Source organism: Mustela putorius, unplaced genomic scaffold (genome assembly GCF_011764305.1).
Source record: "Mustela putorius furo isolate JIRA1106 unplaced genomic scaffold, ASM1176430v1.1 tig00000640_pilon_pilon_pilon, whole genome shotgun sequence".
Lineage (NCBI taxonomy): Eukaryota > Metazoa > Chordata > Mammalia > Carnivora > Mustelidae > Mustela > Mustela putorius.
Genome location: NW_025421432.1, coordinates 759,041 through 780,692, shown reverse-complemented (window position 1 = coordinate 780,692; position 21,652 = coordinate 759,041). Strand labels below are relative to the sequence as shown.

Below are 21,652 nucleotides of genomic sequence, written 5' to 3'. Positions count from 1 at the left end.
AGCATCTTAGCTAGGCCTGAAGTCCATCTACTTTTGTTTTGTCTGGTTTGCTTTTACTATGCCTTATCTTTACTGTTCTTTCCTTTAAAACTTCAATTACATTAATTATTCCAGTAGGTTTATGTAGTGTACAGTTAATACCTACAATAATTGCATCACTTTGTAACTCATCTAGTGATTCTTCAGGTATTTCACATGAGTTTCTGGTCTTCCCCACTACAATTTGAACAGTTTTCCTGCAGCCTCGTGATATGGCTCTCCTAGTCTTTAAGCACTGGGTCGTTTATTATTCTCAGTATGTTCTCTCCACATGAAAATTATGATTCTCATGGTTCTCTTGATATGGTCTTCTTCTGGAGTATCACAGCTTTCTGAGATCTTGTCCATCATCCTTTGTGTGATTTCATGGACTCCAAGCACCTTCTCTGACTTAACACATACTAAATGGCATCTCTATTTCTAGAGAATTATTTCATAATTCACATTATGAGCACCTAGACCTGAGAAATTCACCTCTCCCCTTTTATACCTGTCACCCTAATCTTTAGGAACTTATTCATCCTTCTTAGTTTTCTACCCATTGTTCTAATCTAAGATCTATAGCTACTTGCTCAAGATGGCCAACTAAAACCAACCACACCACTACAAGAGGTAACTGGGGCATGAGAGAAACTATTGCAAGGCCACAGACTTACATGGCCCATCAAAATCTGAATTCCTTTTTATTGTTGTTTTGTCTGAGCATAATATTTTTTGAAGTATAACTAACATACAATGTTATATTAGTTTCAAATGTACAACATATTGATTCAACAATTGCATAGATTATTCGGTGCTGAATTTTTAAATGTTATTTAACTCCCCAAATTTTCATTAGAGGTTGTGGGTCTTTTCAGGACCAAATAATTAGAAACTCTGTTCTTCGCCTATGTTTAGAATTTGATAACAGACAATGGAGTCAGGCAATCAGATGTCAAAATGTCAACTTTATTACCAATTGAGCTGTTAGAATTTAACTGACAAATATGGCAAAAATGGGGGCTTCCCAACACTGAAGCCCCAAATTAGAAAACCTGACATGGAAAGAGCTGGATTGTCACAGGCTTCCAAAGTATGCAAGTATAATCCCCACCTATCCAAAAAATAGCATATTATGATTAGGTAAATGTGTCTCTTAGCATCAAGGACTATGAACTCACAAGGAAGGAAATGAAATTTTATGCCATTAACATCTAAAAGAATTTTCAAAGTGTAACATTTCAGTGTTAAATGTATTAATATCTCATCATATTTCTTGCCTTTATTTTACTGGAATATACATAGCTGACAGTTTTCTGTATCACCATCACTAGAAAAGCTATGGTAGGGTGTTTGGCAATCTCCCTGAGTGTTTAGAGATCTGGAAATATATGTCACATATAACATTAGATGATAATTGCCAAAAGTATAAAACTATTGGTTCAAAGTAACGTTTCCTCAAAATTTAAAGGTACTATTCTTCTTGCTTCTAGTTATATCTAATATCACTTTATTGTCATTCTTTTGTATATAACATGTAGGGATTTTTTTCTCTCTCTCTCTGAATGGAAGTTTTAAGATTTTTCTCTTTATATTTGGGGTTCGGAAATATAAGTATTTCTATTCAAATTTTTTGTTTCTTTTTTCTGCTTTATACTTGCAGTCTGAAGACTAGTCTGAACTGTTTTACATGTTTTGACTTAAAAATTGTTCATCTCTAGACTCAACTTTAATTCCAAGAAGCTTAGAGACTTATAAGATTAAAGATGAAGTTATCTGTTTCAGTAGTAATACACTGGTCTAACTCTCATGACAGTCCTTGATAGGCAGTGAACATATTAAAATGGAAAGAATACCCTGTGAATGGTTACTTATCTCCAGAAATATAAATTCTGAAATTTTTATCTTAATTTTTATGAGAATTTTCCTCCTGCATTTTACACTACATAATTTTTTATTGAGATGTGTATGCATACTGAGATCTTTTGTATCTTGAGACATAAATTGAAAAATTCCATATTAATATTGATATACTAATTTATCATTTTCAATCTTTAGTTATAATATATGTAATGCATTATTATTATGTTAAGTATGCTATATTCTTCCAAGTGGATATCATTGCTAAATGAATATGGATTTGAAATCAATTTTTCAACATCATTAAAATGAATTAACATTCCAACTCAGCATCCTCCAGAGAAGCGGTTTTATCCTTGGAGCATGGCAGTCATAGTTAATCATTACCAGTGAATCTTTATGTTAGAACTTCAAAGACATAAAAGTGAAGCTCTGTAGATTTAGTTAATTTATTTCCATTGCAATCCTAAGGGTCTTCCTCAGTGCATAATCTTTAATGTGTTTTGAGATTCTGCACTTTTAATCTTTGGCATTTGGAAGATTTAGAGTTTGCATATCTCTAAGTAAAATAAATATCACTGAAAATATTCATAATGAAAGGTATTACATAAATTCCACAACATTGATTCATTCAATAAGTATTTATTAAATGTCTGTCTGCCAAGTTAAACTTAAAAATGAGTTGTATTCCAGAGGTTAATTTGTAAGACGTGTGTTAGAAGCTTTGAATACATTTTGCCATGTAAGTAATGTTATATATATGGAAGGTGAATGTCTTTGCTTCCTCTGCAAAAATCTATTCTGTAAGCATGCTATAGGAATCGAATCTGACTAGAGAAAGCAAAGGGGGAATTTGTGGTAAGATATTAGAGAATCTCAGAGATTTCAGAAACAACAGAGACAGGACAACTCCAAAACTTCAACAGTAAGAGATTATGAAATATTTCTCTAGAGGGTTGTCAAGAGCTCATATTTTCTGTTTCACCCCATTCCAAATTTTCAGTTCCTGGGAGAAAGCATGTAATTGGCTCCATGTGGAACTGATATTTGTACTTGGATCCATCAGTTATAGTCAAAGATTCATTTAGTACAGACATGACCATAGGAGAATGACTCTGGGGACTCAACTCAAAAGAATCTAATAAAGTAGAATAAAGTAGAATATTTCAGAACCTAAACCTAATGTTCTCAATATTTCTCTGAGAAAATGCGTCCCAGTTTCCAACTTGAAATTTTGCAAGCATGTCTTCTCTACATACGCTGAGCGAGAGCTACTATTGCCTTGTCATCCAATTCTATGTATGTAAATACTTCCAAATACATATGTATTGATAATAAATGCTTAAAGTTAAACTGATACATTAAAGGCTAGCAGTTTTCATCTTTTTTTTTAAGATTTTATTTATTTATTTGACAGAGAGAGAGATCACAAGTAGGCAGAGCAGCGGGCAGAGAGGGGAAAGCAGGCTCCCTGCTAGCCAGGGAGCCTGACATGGGGCTCGATCTCAGGACCCTGAGATCATGACCTGAACCGAAGGCAGAGACTTTACCCACTGAGCCCCCCAGGTGCCCCAGCAATTTTCATCTTAAATAAAAATTAGACTGGAAGCTAATTCACCAAAAAAAGATATTTTCCTTCTCCCTACTTTATGGAAACTTATCTTTGTCAACTCAAACTATTGTAAACTGTGAGACAAAAATTCTTTATTTTCTGAAAAATCTGGTTCTTCAAAATATCCACTTACACTTACCAATTTTTTAATATTTATTTTCTTAGACCAAAAAATATGTTAGGCAAAGAGTAGCGTGTGTGTGTGTGTGTGTGTGTCTGTGTTGGGGTGTATATACATGCATGTATATATTTGTGTGTATACATACATTTTTACATGTACATACATACACACGTATATATATACATACATCTATACATGTATATTACTTATGTCTATATAAATATCTTTTAGATTTCAAGTTAGAAAGGCATTTCTAAAGGACAACTGAATACTCAAAATATTTAGGAGAATGGAAGAATTATTATTATAGGGAAAGAGCTCAAAAGTATTTGGGAAAAAAAAAGAAAAAAAAAGTATTTGGAATAGATAATGACAACATTTTAAAATTAAATATTTATTTCTACTAATATAAGCACACTTTGGAATGCTGAATGAACCATTTTTCTTTTGAAATAATAGAAAAATTTCAAAAAACAAAACTAAGAGCAATAATAAATACTAGGAGACATGTATTTTATCTAATGTTCACCTATAGTGGAAGAAATTATAGATATAAGCATAAGCTAAGTAATATTTTTATTTACACTACTATCTATAGGTTTTAGTGTTTTCTCTTGTGTAATTGTGGATGCATGTTTTAAGAGTTTGCAACTATGTAGCTTAATTTTGTTTTCTTTTAGAATAATGAAGCTATGATATTTTTTGCTTTGTATAATCAATTTCATTTACTCGTTAATCTGCATTTTCCTAGAAAAAAGCTGTAAACACAAGATACAGACAATACATTTCAAGTCTAAAACAGAGTAAATACACAAAATAAAGATAATTTAATGATGTTTCAAAAAAATAAAAATAATAAAGTGCTACAAGCCTAAAGCCACCTCATGTTCTTATTTGAAAGTTGTTCTCCAAACTAAAGACTGGTCACCTCATTGTTAGATTCTAAAATAATGTATAACATTTATTAGATTATTTTTGTTCAATAAGAAAGGAGATTACTGGTGACCAAGAGTAAATGGAGTCCTTTAAGAATAAGCTAGACATGTTAGAAGAAGAAAAATGCTGTAGAAACACTATTTATTGAGTTCAGAAAGTATTTCATTTACTTTGTAAATGACACTTCTGAACATAAGCTTGGGTTGAAACTAACAAAATGGATTTATATCTGATGGGACCATTGTGATCAAAGGGCCTGAACAAAAGAATTGATAACACAGAGAGGGCTAGACTCAGCTCTTTCACAAGTGATTTAAATAAGTGTATCAGATTTGTGCAGGAATGTAGCTAGAAGGCATAGTTAAGGTTTTAGAGAAATCATTTTGTTTAAGGAAGACCTTTACATAGAGATCCAGATCAAACAAGATAAAGCTTAATAAGGATGTTTATATAATTCTCCAACTAATTTCATGACTACCCTTACCAGTTACTTGTGTATAGGAGGCTATGGTGTGTGTCTGTGTATAGGGGGATCTTAACTGTAACTCCTGAGATAGCAGTTTCTGTTAAAATAAGTAAATAAATAAAGACAACTCTGCAATGTCTGACAAGGAAGGTAATGATTTTCAGTGTCCATAAAAGCAATTGATAGGGCCCACATTCTATGCACTGCGCAGATCACATAGCTGGGTATTGTGTTAATTTCTGAGAAATACTCTTCAAGTGAATATATTCAAACCAGCATCTATTCCAAGGAACATGATCAATATCTTTGTGATAAGACCTTGGGCCAAAAGTCAAATGTTGTTACGGATAAATTTGAGCTGAATCTAAGTGAGACCGGTTAGCAATCACATATCTGAGAAGAAAGAATTAACCACCTGGAAAGAGAGTTTTCCTCATGATTCTGTCCAATGTAGAGCTGCCAAGTATGTGTACATGGCAGAATTATTATATGGGGGATTCAGATTTTATGAGAGATTGACTTACATGCTCTTCAGATTGTCCCTACCCTGGAATTCTATGATTCTCCATGTAATTCAGAGAACAGAACTCAGGAGAACCCTTTTTATCTTACTTTTTTTTTTTTTTTTAATATCGTAGTGCCTGGCATACTGGGAGTACTAAAACATATTTTCTGAATAGCTGAATGCCTGAATAGAAGCTGCATGGGGAAAGAACTCTAAAGAAAACCTAAGGAGGGCACGTGCTACATGGAGCACGGGGTGTTCCATGCAAACGATCAGTCATGAAACACTACATCAAAAACTAATGATGCACTGTATGTTGACTAACATAACATAATAAAATATTATAAAAAAAGAAAGAAAGAAAGAAAACGTAAGAAAAGAACAGATATTAGAGCAGTGACTTCTACTCAGATGAACAAACCAGGAAACTGGACTTCGTCTTCGCCCTTGGTCTGTATTGTCCTTATTCTACCTCTGTGCACTTCTGTTTACTCATATACCATCTCTTCAAAATCTCTCCAAGGAACTGATTTTCTTCTTTCTTTTTTCAGAACATCGTAGTAAAGCCATGTTCTATTCTTGCCTTCCTATGATCCATTCTTCACACTTCAGCTAAAGATATCTATCTAAATTAAGCTTCTGAACCTGCCTACATCTCTCAATTATTACTTAGTTTCCTTAGGATAAATTCCAGATGCCTTTATATGGCCCATACGTCCCTGCATCATCTGGTCTCTGTTTATCTCACCAGCGTTTTCTCTCTCTACTTCCCATCTTGCATGTTATGGTCTTAATATACTTAATATCTATTACTTATTTATAATTACTCCTCTCCCTGTGTGCATATATTGTGTTCCCTTTTCCTCCTCATTCTTTGTATAATAATGATAATCATTATCTATTATATATGTAATAACTCATAAGCATATGGGGCAGTGACAGTATTCTAGGTGGTGTTCTACACATCTCACATGCATTATCTCTTTCAATTTTCAAAAAGCCTTCAAGGTAGCAGCTGCTTTTTTCCTCCACGTGTGAGGAAACATAGCTTTCTAGGGCCTGGGCCATACAAGAGGCTGGACCTCCAGAGCTCAGCTTTCCTCTGAATTATTTGGGATCTCAGGGTAAAGCTGCAATTAAAAGCATGTGGCTGTCTGTCAGCTGGACCTTGAATATCCTATATAATTTTGGATGCTTTATATAGGGAGTCAAAAAAGAACTTCTCACTCTCTTTATACTCTAAAAAGGGTAGCATATTTTTTATAGAGAATAACTAGTTTCTCATCTGACCCTACCCCGTCTTTCAACACAAGCAACAAATACATTCAAACCGAACACCTTTTTCTTTTTTTTTAAGACTGGGAAGGGGAAGGTAGTTTCAAAGCATAAGACATAGCTGTGTTATATATATATATATATATATATATAATCTCCATATATAATATATCAAAGTTTGGTAAAAGAATAGTAATGATCGCTTATAGATAAGCTATGTAAGAAATTTCAATCTGTGCTTGAATCAATCTTAGGTGGTTTATTCCAATGAAACTTACAAAATCAGTATCAAACAGCAAGGATAATTAACCTCCTTTTTTAATAGAAAAAAGTGACTAATTAAGGTACATTTACATATAATGCTGGCATCTTTTTTTTTTTTAAGATTTTATTTATTTACTTGAGAGAGAGACAGTGAGAGAGAGCATGAATGAGGAGAAGGTCAGAGAGAGAAGCAGACTCCCCATGGAGCTGGGAGTCCGATGCGGGACTCGATCCCGGGACTCCAGGATCATGACCTGAGCCGAAGGCAGTCGTCCAACCAACTGAGCCACCCAGGCGTCCCTAATGCTGGCATCTTAATCTGGAAAGACTTCTCCCCATTTATTCCGGCATATATAGGATCTTTTATTGGCTCTGCATAGGGTTTTCATAAGGTCTTTGAAGATGCTGTCTCTTCCTGCAGTTTTTTAAAATTAGCCAGCCATCGAGTGAGCTTGTCTTCCTTGTTTCCATGTTCCTAAGAAGGGCAGTGGTTATCTATATCTCACTGCTAGAGTTTTATTTTAAAAATAGTTCTAGACCGAAAGATTTCCACTAAAAAATATATGTTTGTTTTCTGCACATGTATATACAAAAATAAATGTTTTTGTTTCAGATTTTACATAATCAAAACTTTAACCATGGGCCTAACTGGGTTAAATTTACCAGACAAATGAACAGCAGAATTCTTAGAAGAATAAAGATTTCTTAACCTCTCTTAAAGAGTCTCCTGAATCTCAAACTTTAGGGACATCTGGGTGGCTGAGTCGGTTAAGCTGCTGCCTTTGGCTCAGGTCATGATGCTAGGGTCCTGGGATTGAGTCCTGCATCTAGCTCCTTGCTTGTCAGGGAGCCTGCTTCTCTCTCCGCCTCTGCCTGCCACTCTGCCTGCTTGTGCCTTTCTCTCTCTCTCTATGACAAATAAATAAGATCTTCAAATAAAGAATGTCAAACTTTAGCTATTTGAAATCAATATTAACATTAATGAAAAGTTTTCCCAAGTAGGGTGATGATGATCCCTACTGAAAACTTCTTAATCATTTCCTTTTAATTATAAAGATAACGGAAAATGTGCCTGAACATATATTTTATCTTTACCCCAGTACACTAGCCCCTTTCTGTCCTCTTCTTGCTTCCTATTTAGCTTTGACTCCATGTGCATAATTTCAACACACTCAAAAATGCCCAATTTTTTTGCACCTCTTTCATTTGGTTGTATCCAAATGTCATACTCACGGCCACCAATGAATTTTCTTCATGTCTGTGTTTGAACACCTCTGTGCTGCTGGAGGACATTATAGCAGAAGAAGTTGAGCCAGCTTCATTTAGAAACTCAGCAGTGCCCAATAATTGCAATATTTTCCTCTTACCAATCTTGTTTCTACTCTCTGCAACTTTCGTTAGAGACCTCCACTGTCCTCAAACCTGCATCTTCTGCAGATGAGCTTGCAGTCTGCCTTAGAGGGAGAGAAAAAGAAACCAGCAGGGTACCCTGAATTATTTGCTGCCAAAAACTAACACTAGTCCCTCTCCCGATTTATTAGATGAAAGTAGGATACTCTCTTCTTGCCCGAACCTATCACTTCGCAGTTTCTCAGTCATGTTGTGCTGACTTCTTATTTGCTCTTATGCCTTCAGATTCTGCTCTCTTCTGTGTTTTGGCCATCAGCATTTAAGCATTCTCTAGTTTCGCCTATTAAGAGAAATCTTCTCTTTATTGCACATTTCCCCATCAGTTACTGCCCATTCACTTCCCAATCCGGTGTTAATCACTGATTTTAAAATTTTTCCAAGTCACCAGCTTGAACCTTGAGAAGTGACAGACAATCACATTCCACATAGGAAGCTCATGTTGTGACTTACTGATCATGTGAAGTTTTAACATTCAAAGTTGACTTGTTTATAAACAGGAAAGGTCCATTCATTCAATAAGAGATCTGGAAGATGAAAGTGAGACAGCTAAAAAGTTTCAGGTACCCATTTTGGACTATGACATATGTTAGCTGGTAATGTCTCCGTGCGTCCGGATGTATGCTGATGTTCCCAAGGAAAACATGCCAATAATTGGTTTTGATCTTATTCATTAAATGATAACTTAAAACCTGTTCTTTTTCTCTGTCAATTAAAACTTGTTACTTGCCTGTTACTCACAGTGGTCTTTAACTGAAGAACATTTATTTTTCACAGAATCTGTCTTGCTATTATCATAACCTTGACAATCTGGAGTGAAGAGAAAAAAGAATAATGAGGTTATGTGTTGTTGTAAATAACTGCTTGTAGGAAAGAATATAGAAAGAAGAAAAAGTAAACACTTTTATCTAAATGACAAAACTCTGCAAATATATATTCTCTCTGACATGAATTTGTAGTATATTCCCACAACATATGTCAGAGTCACTTGTGACTCTAGCTTTTTGTCCTTTGCAAAACATTTAAGTCATGAGCGGGAATACTTAATATTAGCGAATGAGATGACTGACTGCTCAGTATTGCTTTAAATTATTTGACTATGGAGAACAAGAAAGTTCATAAAGACTCAGAGAAATCGGACAGCTTACAAAAGTTGGTAACAAATATATCAGAACTTGAAACAGTTCTTTTGAGTCTTTTTTGAGTGTCTCCTTTGTGTCTGTGTTTCCTGCTTATTTTCATAATTTCTCTTATATTTTATATTTAAGGTATTTTTATTGGTATAAGTTTTCTGTTTTTGAAAATGACAAATGAAGATGTAAGGGCTATTAATAGTCCACTGTGTGCAGATTTAATCAACTTGTTTTATTTAAGAGCAATTCCTAGATAGCTGGTAGGCTGCGAAAGATTATTTTGTCCATGGGAATAACTGGCCCCAAATACTTTTGGCAATTTTCCCAGAGAGCTCAGAAATTGCCTTTTTTAAGAGCTCATCAAAGAGTTCACAGGTATGTTGACAGGAAAGCCATTTTAATCCCTTAGAAGCAATCTCTTTTTGGTTTTAATTTTCTTTCTGTTGCATGTGTGATGTAAAAAAAGATGCCTTAAACTTCTTAGAACATGGTGGTGCCAATGTGTATGGACATTTATGGTTTTTGTTCATGTGAAAATTTGAAGAGCTTCCCACAGCTCTGCCGGAGCTAAGGCCAAAGAATATGCATTCTCCCAAAGGCCTATCTAATAAAACAATACCTGGTTTCTCTGAATGAATGCGTTTAGATGAGGCACGTACAGGGTGTTCCATTGCACGTCAGCCTTTTTCTTTATAATGATTGAACAGTAAAAATGGAAACTAAGTTGCCTAATTTCTGAGATACGAATTTCTGCTTCATATTTTGTTGTACTTAATATATTTTATGAGTTGTAGTAAGTTTTATTTTTTTGAAGAATTAGTCTCTTATGCTTGTATAGAAAAATTTAAAATAATATTCTCATTGCTTTTTGTTGAATTATTTAAATTCCATATTTTCCCAGTGCCACTACTATATCCAGGGAGCAAGAGGGCTACCTCAAAAACTACATTTAAACTAATGCTGTTTTGTGATGTTTTATGGTAATATTGGTGAACAAATTGAGCTTTCTTTTTTCCTCAGAGAAACATTTATAAACATCTGTCCAAATAAACATTCCTATTGAGAGACTCAGTTGGCACCAACACCATTTATTTTGCCAGCTCAAACAGCGGAAGAGGAAGTAATGTAGCAGGAGGACAAGAGTGATAAAATTCTTTTATGTATTCTCACGTGCTGAAGACTGGCAAATGTATACTTATAAAAATAACAATTATCATGACATGTGTGAGACTATTAAAATTATGGACCCAGAATGTAAAATTTCTTCCTGCTTCAGATTAAGGTGAAGAAACTGAAAATCAGCACTTACTAGTAACTTTGACCAAATCATGTATGAGAACTGGAACCCAGATATTCTGACCCTCACCCTAGCACTCTCTTAAGTCCCCACTTCCGCAGGGGTCCATCATACTTTTATCTTGAGCTCTAACAATAAGCACATAAGGCCATATGAGGATCTGAGCACTGTTTTGTAAGTATTGCTTCTGTTTGTAAAACAAGCCAGGAGTGGCCTGAGGTAAAGAATATTCTTTAATAAAGTGCCTAATTTCTTCCCGGGGTATACTAGAGGCTGGGAAAAATGTGGTCATGCATGTTTCAGAGTGGCTCATTTTCAAGAGACAGACTTACTAGTCAACAATTAGAGCTGCCCTCAACCTGATCATGCTTTTGGACGCAGTGAGTACGTGTGTCATGGTGAAAAAACAAACAAACAAAAAAGACACCATGTCTTTCTCATATCTGAGCTTTTGCACATCTGAAATGATGCTCTTGTTTTATTCCATGGCTTTCTTTGGACTGAAATGTATCCATTAACATTTGTGTGCTTTTCTTTTCCATCCATCCTTCTCCATCTCATGAAAAGCACATCTGGGTAAGTTGAATGACAACGGCTGCTGAACATGTTTATTTTCAGCACCATCCTTTTTTTCTTTTATCCTTATAGTATTTCTCTTTTCAGTTGTAACACAAGCTGCACTGCCTCTGACCTAAAATGAAAATTGTGAAGTGTATTCATTTCTACACCATAAAGGAATCATTGGTTCAGAGAAATGTTCACACTCAAATTTATGATGGTGGCCTTGCAAGCGCTTCTGTTTCTTCACTTCTATTAGGCACATGTCAAAGGCATTCCAGATGTCATTTCCTTACTTCTCGAGTCATTCTCTAGGACTTAGTATGGCACTCCGTGAGGATTAAGTCATAGGCCACTTCAGTACTTTGGACAGTGCTGCATGATTGGGTCCTCCTGTGTGTTCCCTAGTGCTCCTCCGTTTCCCACTGACTTTGTGTTCATCACTAGAACTGTGCTTAAATGAAGAGGGTTAAATGCTGGATTCTCCCCAGTAGGACTTTCATGCCTAGATTCCAAAGTAATCCTTAGTTTTGGTTGATTTCTTTGCTTGTGTGTGTTCTTTCCAATATTTCCTATACTACGGGTTAATATTCAAAGTTTTAAAAATCTAAACTACTCAGTCCTGCTTTTTGAACTAAAATTAAAACATGTTAATATCTATTCCTAAGACAAATTGGGTTTCAAAGCAAAAGAAGTTATGTACACATTTATAAAATATTTACATTGGTGTAAACTTTTGCATTGGTAACATGGTGAGCTTTTAAAAACACTTTAGTATGGGAGAGATATTGCTTTTAAATTAAAAGCGACACACACACACACACACACACACACATATTTGGCAAAGAAAATGGCTCCATTGAGATGTCATTATCCAGAAAGCTATGGAGAGTACCCTAATTTTCTATATAGATATTTTATATACCAATACAAGGTCATGTACTTTGTAATATTGCTTAGTTCATTACTATGGCTTATATTTGTTATGCTTTTCTGCTCTAATTCTAAGCTATATTTACTATTACTAATTATTTAATAATGAAGAATTTACTTCAGTGAAGATAATTTATGATATTAAGGAAAGCTGTAGTGAGTGTTCTTAAAAATGTAAGGTAAGCTGTGCTTAGGGTACTGTTCAACTTTGCTAGCCAGACTTGTAAGCCCTTACTTTTTAAAAATAATGAATATTCTAGACATTAGATTTAAAATATTGTTTTCATGTTGTCATATAATACCAGTCTTCTGTTTCCTAATGACTTTTAAATTTCATGAGTAAAATAATCCAAATAAATAAAATTTCATTTCCCTATCACTTTTTGAATGAAATTCTGAAAAAGAATAAATGCATGATGCATTGTCATTTATGGACTTTAAAAAGCTGATGTAATTGTCTTCGTTCTAAAATTCACATTCTTGTAGTCTTATACATGCTCCTGGAACTTAACATTTTAGGGCCTCAAAATCAGTTCTCTAGTAGAATCTCTAACAGAAAGCTTAGGAAGTTAAAGTACAAATATAGTGGAAAAATATGGAAGATCTGAGGTAGAAAGATCATTCATTAGATTAGGAAACAGAAGATAAGTATTTAAGCACCAACTATCCCATGGGTTGCATACCCTTGAGTGAGTGACATATTCTCTTTATTTATGATACTACCGTCAACTTCCTGCACCTCCTAAGAGCATGAGAAAATATGTGTAACCCCAGAAGCACAAAAACTAGAAACTTCAAAATTTGAGTTAAGGAGGGCTGAAAATTAGATCAGGCACGAAGGTAATCTAGTCTAAATGATATCCAAATCACCTGAAAATGACCAGTGTTCCTCCAATAAGTCCCCACTTTACTATCAGGAAGCGACTAAGGAGAACAGACCATAGAGTCTTTCAAAAGTGAAACTGTCCAATAGAAAGTCCTACAAGTCCCTTTGTTTTCAAGAACAGGGTGAGTGATTGTATTGCTCCATCACATTTGTGTGGGTGTGCGTGTGTGTGTTTATACCTTTTTAATGGTTTTGAAACTGATTAAATTCAAAATAAAGCGAGGAGAGAAATTATGTAAATCCCAATTCAAATTCACAAATAAATTTCTGAGACTAAGCTCTCCATTTCAGAGCAGCTTGAAGAAAAAAAAAAAGTTTCAGTATGAATAAGCTTTGGTTTTAATGTAGTCAAACTATTTCAGTTCCAAACAACCTAGCATGTGTTCTTAGAACATAAATAGAATGCGACTTAGATGTGTAATGGTCTTTTATATGCACTTCATGTGAAAATGTGCCGTAATACGATATACAAACACACATTCACTTGCACACACACACAAAATCACAGTATGCTGTGCTTTTAAAACCAAGTCAACCGTGTTAATGTTGAACTCAAAACTCTTAATTTTATGGAACTAAATATGTGTATTTAGGCAATCAGTGTTCTGAAGCAGCTGATTGGGAATTTGACATTTCTGTTTAGAATAATTATGTGAGTTAAGATATACATTTTCAGCTTGCACATGTTAGAAAAAACGTGGGTGGCATCACATTTTGTTCATATTTGCTGACCAGAATTTCAAATAGTTTCTCAAATATGCAATGTTGCTTTTCATAGAATTGATCAACAAGTCTAGATTTCTGAATGATAGAGTTATAGCCTGTTGTCTGTTTGAAATTTGAGGAGATCATTTCCTACTTACCCTCCTGACTATTCAATTTTAATGGAACAATTAGTAATAATGTGAAGCGAAGTGTAAGTATATTTACTGCTAGCATGATGTAAGGGAGATTTATTCTCTGGCCTACACTGTTAATAAGAGATTCAGCTGTCAAATTATGTTGACTTATATTTTATTCTTGGTTCTTATTGAGCCACATATTTATTTCTTCTGGTTATATCAATAACTAATTACTTGTCATGTGCTACAGTAAATAAGTAAGCCATTAAGATAAATTTTTCAGAGCATTACTTTGTATTACAATTACACAAAATCGGTTGAACTGAAACAAGTTACAAGAAATTCAGCTTTTCCTTCCCAATTAGATAAATGAGACCAACCTCCTTCTTCTGACAGAGGTGCACAACCTGATAGTAAGGGGAAAAGACCATACATATTAGCCAGGAGGCCAAATAAATACATACCACTTAGGAATATAAGCAAACTACAAGAAAAGTGGGAGACCATTATTTTGTTTAATACTAACAATTAAGTAGATGCTACTGGTATTAATGTAACCAAATTCCTACAGTCCATTGACCCTCCTTTCTCAGTTATGAAAAATTCAAAGGTTAATTAACTAAAGGATCATATGGGGGTTAAGAAACTTAAATCTGTGGCCAACTTTTGGGGGCTCTAGTTCTGGCTCCGCCACCCACTGGTTCTGTGCTCCAAGTGACTTTAGCTTTTCAATGTCCTTGTCTGCAAATGAGTATCAATATGTATCTTATCATTGTGAAAATTAGAGAAAGTATACATGTAAAGAAAGCACTTAGGACAGGGCTTCACACAAAATATGTGATAAATGAATGTTAGCTATTGTTGCCTGGGATCCAGACCCTAATTTGTCTATATCCAGAACTTCTGTTCTTTCAAACATGATGCTGTATTTCTGAAGAACAGAAGTGGTTTAGGTGAGACAAGTGAGCCCGTTAGATAAGTCTCTTTCATGGTACATTATAAATGAGAGGTGTAAGACATGCAGAAACTGGAGTAGACACAAGTGACAACATTTGTATAGAAGAGAAATCTAATTCTGCCTGGGAGAGGTCTTGGAATCATCACAGGAGGGAGGAAGCATTAGCTGTGTCTGAAGGATGAGTCTGAGTTGGCCACAATTCTGATGCAGAGAGGGCGTTTCAGTCAGAAGAAAAAGGCGTCATGGAGGGTCAAATCAAGTGAGGTATTGGGGGAATGGTAGTGTTTCGGCAGTGACTAAGTGCAGGAGTCTGCAGAGAGAACCAGATGACTAAGCGTTTTTTTCCATCATGCTAAGATATTTGACCTTTATTTTTAGGACAGTGGGGAGGTTTTTAAGTAGGCAAGTCTTAACAAAACGTTTGTGTTTAGGAGGGTCTCACTAGGAGTTGGAAAAAGGCTGGGAAGGAGGTAGGTACAAAACAAGAGACAGAGAGACTCTGGGAGTCCATTGCCATGGTCCACAAATGATGAGAATTTGAACAAAAACCTGGGTAGTAGTCAGTCAATTTGCAAAATATCTTATTTAATATCAGAGAGTACATTTTTTCTCTTTCTGAACAGCTAATATAGTTAACTGCTAAACAAAGTTCTTACTCATTTTTAATAATTAGAATTCATACTGTAATCAAGGACCCCAGGTGGTTGTCAACATCGAGAGTTCTGTGGATTACAATATGACAACCATTCAAAAGATCGTCTTGGCTAAAGCATGGAAAGAAAAACAAGAGACAGTGGAAGAGCAAACTCTCATCTCTAGGACTGTAGAGTCTTGGGTGGGAGATGGGATGTGTGTGGTACTACTCAACAGTCTCTAGGACTGATTTTTGACACTGTAAATTTCCAGTTCTGAAGGATAAAGAGTCCTTTTGGAATGGAATTATCACGAAAATGAAAGGAAGGGTCATGAGTTAGGCAAACAGTAAGGTTCTGATGGCTGAAAGGAAAGAACTGCTCCGCTCTGGAAAATGGTACTCATAATGATAGAATTAGTAATGCACAAATTATTTGCAAAAGTAAGTTCTCAGTTCTGGTTAGAAGTAAGTGAAGAGGATTAGAAAGGGAAATCAAGACTAAACCTATTTAGTATTTGTAGTTCAGGTTGAGGATTCTACTTTAGAATGAAGGAACCATTGGAGCATTCAGAGGGCAGTGCTATGACAAAAGTAACAGCTCACATTCATTAGCTGCGTCCTTTGTGTGAGGCCCTGCTGTAATCACATTACATGTATTTTCTCAGGTCACTTGCACTGCAACCCCCTGAGGTAGGTACTATTATCAGCTTTATTTTGCAGTTGAGAAAACTGAGGCACAGAGAAGTAAAGTGACTTGTCTGTGGATGTACAGCTAAGAAAAGGTCGCACCAAGAATCAAGCCGAAGCAATCAGACTTTAGAGGCCACTCTTACCTCTTCTGCTAGCACAGCAGGGGTTTTTGTTTTGTTTTGTTTTGTTTCTTTTTTAATGCCACTGTATTAGAAGGATTAGAAAACTCAAGATAGGGCCCATTAAAGGGTTGAGGAGAAAAAGAAGGTGGCAACAAGAATAGAAAGTAAAGAAAGATGAAATAGAAAACATGAAGGGGAAACGGGCAGGCATTAACTGGAAGGTGACTGGCACAGGCTCTCCTGAGTGACAGAGGAAAGGGCACTGCGTGCTCTTCACACAGTCATACCACAAACTGGCAATCCTAAAATAGCATCATAGGCTAAGTGGTCTGAGAATAAGGTTTCCCTTCATTGACAGTGATGAACCATCCACGCTGGGAAGAATATAAGAAAGGAGACTTTACTGGCCGTGGTCTGTGACTTTTTCAAGTAATTAATGAACTTTATTTCTCAGAGTTTAACACTTTCTTGAACTTGTTGATGTACAAGTTGCGAGTTGTGTTCCCTTATTATGAGGATGTGAGGACAGGGAACTTTGCATGCCCCAGGATTAATCAAATTTGTTAGGTAGCCAGTCACCTGATTTTTTTTTATAAACCTACTACGTGCCAGGTTTTTTTGTTCAGCAAAGAATAAAACTGACTTAATCAATGAGTCGATAAAATGTTCAAGATACTCTGGGTAGGAACGCTTAGTATTCTAGGGCACTTATAAAAAGAAGTAGTAAATATTGACTCAGGGGGGAAGAAAGGGTGGCATCAGAGAAGTATTTCTGTATGTCTTGAAAATCAAGACAAAGTGAGTAGGGAGACAAGGCAAGGAGGCATGAGGACATTGTTGAGTGTGATAGAAACACAACTTGCAAATACGCAGACATTCTCCTCCCGTTACGTCAAAACTGCAATAACTGAAGAGAGACATAAAACCAAAAAAAGGAGAAGCCAGACATTTCCGTTTGGATTGAGTCACGGAGGCAAAGTCATACTTGCTTAAATTCATGTGGATTAGGAGTGAGAAATTACAAACCCAGCAAATGCCCTTGATTCATGTACGTTTGTTAGACACTCAGTCGTTTATCCAGAAATCCTTGGGGCTGGTTATGCCTAGGGTACCCACACTTTGGTCCTGTCCTCAGATCAGGCCTAGCATGCACAGGCTCCCCTCCATAGAGTGATATATGGGCATGCAAATGACTCGCACACCCAAGTGTTTCTTACCTGTTGGGCCTCCTAAGGTGTCACTTTCCAGTCACAGTAACTCATTGACACCTATTTCAAGAGAGTCTGACGCCTTTGGGGGAATCTAATGGCATTCTTTATTTAGATGAGACTGTGTTTCTTAAAAATACTCAACAATTCAAAAGTTTCTCTTATTCAGTACAATTAGTGCATTACTTTGAGTTTTCACGCAGGTGATGACAGCCCTGAGCCAGATAGATTTTCTAAAAGGAAATGTTACTGGTTTCCTCTAAAAGCTAGTCTACATCTTAAAACAAAAATGCAAACTGATAACAATAGTGATATATAAATTACCCTTTGGGGAAAGATGGTTGAATATTACATTGTCTGGGGGAAGAAAAAAAGAGTAAGAAAAACAAAAATATTTCTTCTGGTCTGCAGCAATTTCCAGAGTCACACATATACTAGAATCATAGCCTTGCTCTGGAAGAACTGCCCTTGACCTTTGAAAAGGCTGAATCTGAAGTACAGAAAATATGCATATCTTTCCACACATGGACTGGTCCAGCAGAGAACACCAGTATATTCAAAATGCCTATTCGTGGCAAATCAGTTTTTTATTTAGTATTTCTTAAAAAGTTAATGTTACTATTTCTCTGTCTGTGGGCCCAAAATATCTCATGAGCAGAAGCATGCCCCCCTACAATTAATGTTTACCCTTAATAATCTGTTAGAAAATCATCATGTATCAAAGTGTGATTTCCAATTATTATAGTTTGCCTGTATTTTTTTTTTTTAAGATTTTATTTCACAGAGAGAGAGATCACAAGTAGGCAGAGAGGCAGGCAGAGAGAGAGAGAGAGAGAGGGAAGCAGGCTCCCCGCTGAGCAGAGAGCCCGTTGCGGGACTCGATCCCAGGACCCTGAGATCATGACCTGAGCTGAAGGCAGAGGCTTAACCCACTGAGCCACCCAAGCATCCCTGTATTTTTTTTTTTAATGTTACTACTTTCTCATGCCATACACATCCAGATATATGTCTCTTGTAAATTCTGCATGGTGCAGTGTTTTTTAAGATTGAGAAGAATTAAATGTAATACTACTTTGAGAATTTCAGTGCATTCCTTTACACGGTTGATTCTGCCCTCAGATTAAGAGAAAGCGCATCTGAAGTTAAAGTCATGTAGCCCTCAGTTCTGCTACAAAACCCAGCCTGCCGCCCAGAATCTGGCAGCTGTTTTCAACTCAAGTGCCTTTACATGGGCTCCAGCCCTGCCAGCCGGGGACCAAAGGACAGAATCCAGTGGACTAGAGCTCCCTTTTCTTATTATTTTGGCATATTCTTACTAAAGATATTATGGTTACAAGAGCTTGTGATTTTAGCAAAACAAACAAAGCAAAACAAGCAAAACAAAAACCTCTTTTAAGGGCCAGATTGCCCAAGGATTTCACAAACAATCCTGTGATTAAATTTCCGTGATGACAGAAAATAGAAGTATCTGAGCACATTGGAACTTAGTCTTAACCAGCCTGCTGTCAGGGATCCCCAGCCAGATCAGACTCAGGATCAGCTAGAATTAGAGTTACTCTGAAAAACTGGATCAAGAGGAAACAGAATTTAAGGATTTTTTTTTTTAAATGAAACTTTAAATGGCATTGTAATCCCAAAAACGGTATTTGGACTACAAAAAATATATATACATTATGGCGCTCAATTTACTCTAACAAGGAGCACCTAACTGCTAACACTGGCAGACGAGTTCAACATTCACAGCTATTTATTGAGTGCCTTGTCTGTGCCTGACCTTGTTCTAGATGCTTCTAATTATCTCTAAACAGAATATGTGAATACATCGATCCTCCTTGAGCTTATATTTGATTGGGATATAATAGACTGAGGTGTAAATGATACTCTGTGTTTGAAGATAACTGCCGTGGAGAGAAATAAGGAACAGGGGTAAGGAATGTATGGTGGTGGAAGGAGAGAAGTGGGGGAGACACTCAGAGAAGGTGACATTTGAGTAAATATTAAACATAAGAGAGGGAGTGAGCCATGTGGAGATAAAAGGCACAGGCATTCCGTACAGAGAGAATAGTGGCACAAGGGTCTTGAGGCTGAAAGAGGCCTGAGCTGTTTTCCAGGGAACAGAGAGGAGGCAGTGTCGCTGTGTGAGGCAGCAGCTGAATCAAAGAGCCGAAGAGTAGGTAGGAGAGTGGATCCTAACTGTTGCTTTGCCTTTTATTCTGAGCCAGACAGCGAATGATTGAGGGGTTGTGAGCAGAGAAGTTACAGTATCTGACTCAAGTTTGAACAGGTTCTCTCTGGCTCGTGTGGTGTAATATTTTTAGAGAACTAGTCAGAAGTTTCACAGTTAAAGTCTAGCTATTAAAAATGGCTTCTGAAGAACTCCTGAAATTCACCTGTGACAATGTCATTTGCTTCCTAGGTGCCAAGTGCATATTCACTTGCCTTTTTACTAAATGTAGCAAAAAACAGCTGTAAATGTATGTTTGTTTCTTCCCGTTTCCTGCCACTCAGCTGTGACATCACAGGAAGTGTTTCTTGCCCCCTTGGGTATAATATACAACTCTGAATGAGGCTCGTCAGCTCCATGGAGGCCTGCTTTCCATTGGCTTGCACACATTCCATGCTGAGTCCTTCCTCTGACCTTCTACCCTTACTGCTTATCCTGCTTCGAATGCCTTTCCACATGCCCTTCACAGCCAGCGTGGTTGCCACGATGCCTTCACCATTGCCAGTGACCCATTTTCCAAAATCCTCCCACTCAGAACGTGCATCACCAAGTCTTACCATACGTTTGTGTACCATGTTGTGGTTTTGGACAGTTCATGGGTTTGCTTTTTCTATCTAACCAAGGATCTTGTGAAAAACTAGGGCTATGCCTGTTTTTCCTCACATTGAGCACGGGTCTGTGCTCACAGCAGGTGCTTATTACCAGGAGTACCTTGTGGTTGGTTGGTTGACCCTTCAGCCCCTTTCTCTCAATACCAGGAAGAGTGAGACTAGTTGAATCTGTTTTTCAGTGAAGGAATGTTGGGAACCCGAAGGAATGGGGGATGGTACAGCAGTCCAGGTGCGGAAGCCCCTCTATAGTGTTCACCTTGGATTCAGGGCCCTGGTCACTCTTCCCTGTCACAGGTGCTGAATGACTTACACGTAGAACTTACCCATGTTTTCCTTGCTATTCCCACAAATGAAACAGCAGTTGATGTATATGTCTCTTCAGCTGCTATAACTTCAGTTTTTGTTTTGTCTCTTTGTTTCTTTTTTCACACTTAACGTGTGTTGGCAGCATCTGCTGCAAATAGGGAGAGTTCTCACTGAAAAGCATTTTCACTTATGTACAGTTGACCTTGAACACCACGGTTTTGAACTGCTCAGGCCCACTTATCTGAGAATTTTTGTTGATAAATACACTGCAGAATTACAATGTATTTCCTCTTCCCTATGATTTTCTTAATAACATTTTTCTCTATGTTTACCATAAGAATACAGTATAAAATATATATAACATTCATAATATGTGTTATTTCACTGTTTTATGTTATCAGTAAGGCATCCAGTCAACAGTAGGCTATTAACAGTTAAGTTTTTGGAGAGTCAAAAGTGCAATGCAGATTTTTTACTGTGCAGGGGGTTGGTGCCCCTCACCCCATGTTGTCCAAGAGTCAACTGTATCTTAACATATTTTAATAAGCAATTGTTTGTTTGATGGTAGGAAGTAATCAAATGCTTCATTTTGGAGTTCATATATGATATTATTGATGGATTCCTAAGCATGAAAGACACACATTCAAAAGAGCAAATTATACACTACACTTTTATCATTTGTAGTCCTGGTCAGGTAAATATCAGTTTGAGTTTCAGCACACATTTGCTATTTCAATAATGAACGACTCAAATTGGTTTTGCAAATGGATGTCCGTTATAAGGCTC

The 21,652-nt window shown here is 36.4% G+C and overlaps 1 protein-coding gene across 12 annotated transcripts in view; it reads left to right on the top strand.

Annotated features, from left to right (window-relative positions):
* PPFIA2 (PTPRF interacting protein alpha 2) overlaps positions 1-21,652 on the top strand; it is a 496,304-nt gene that overhangs the window by 439,774 nt on the left and 34,878 nt on the right. For 6 of the 12 annotated variants that reach the window (XM_045082940.1, XM_045082946.1, XM_045082942.1 and 3 more), the window contains one exon: positions 11,462-11,470. The exons of the other annotated variants lie outside the window; for them this stretch is intronic. In XM_045082940.1, the coding sequence (XP_044938875.1) occupies positions 11,462-11,470 (9 nt within the window). The remainder of the gene's footprint in view (positions 1-11,461; positions 11,471-21,652) is intronic. 12 annotated transcript variants of the gene reach the window in all.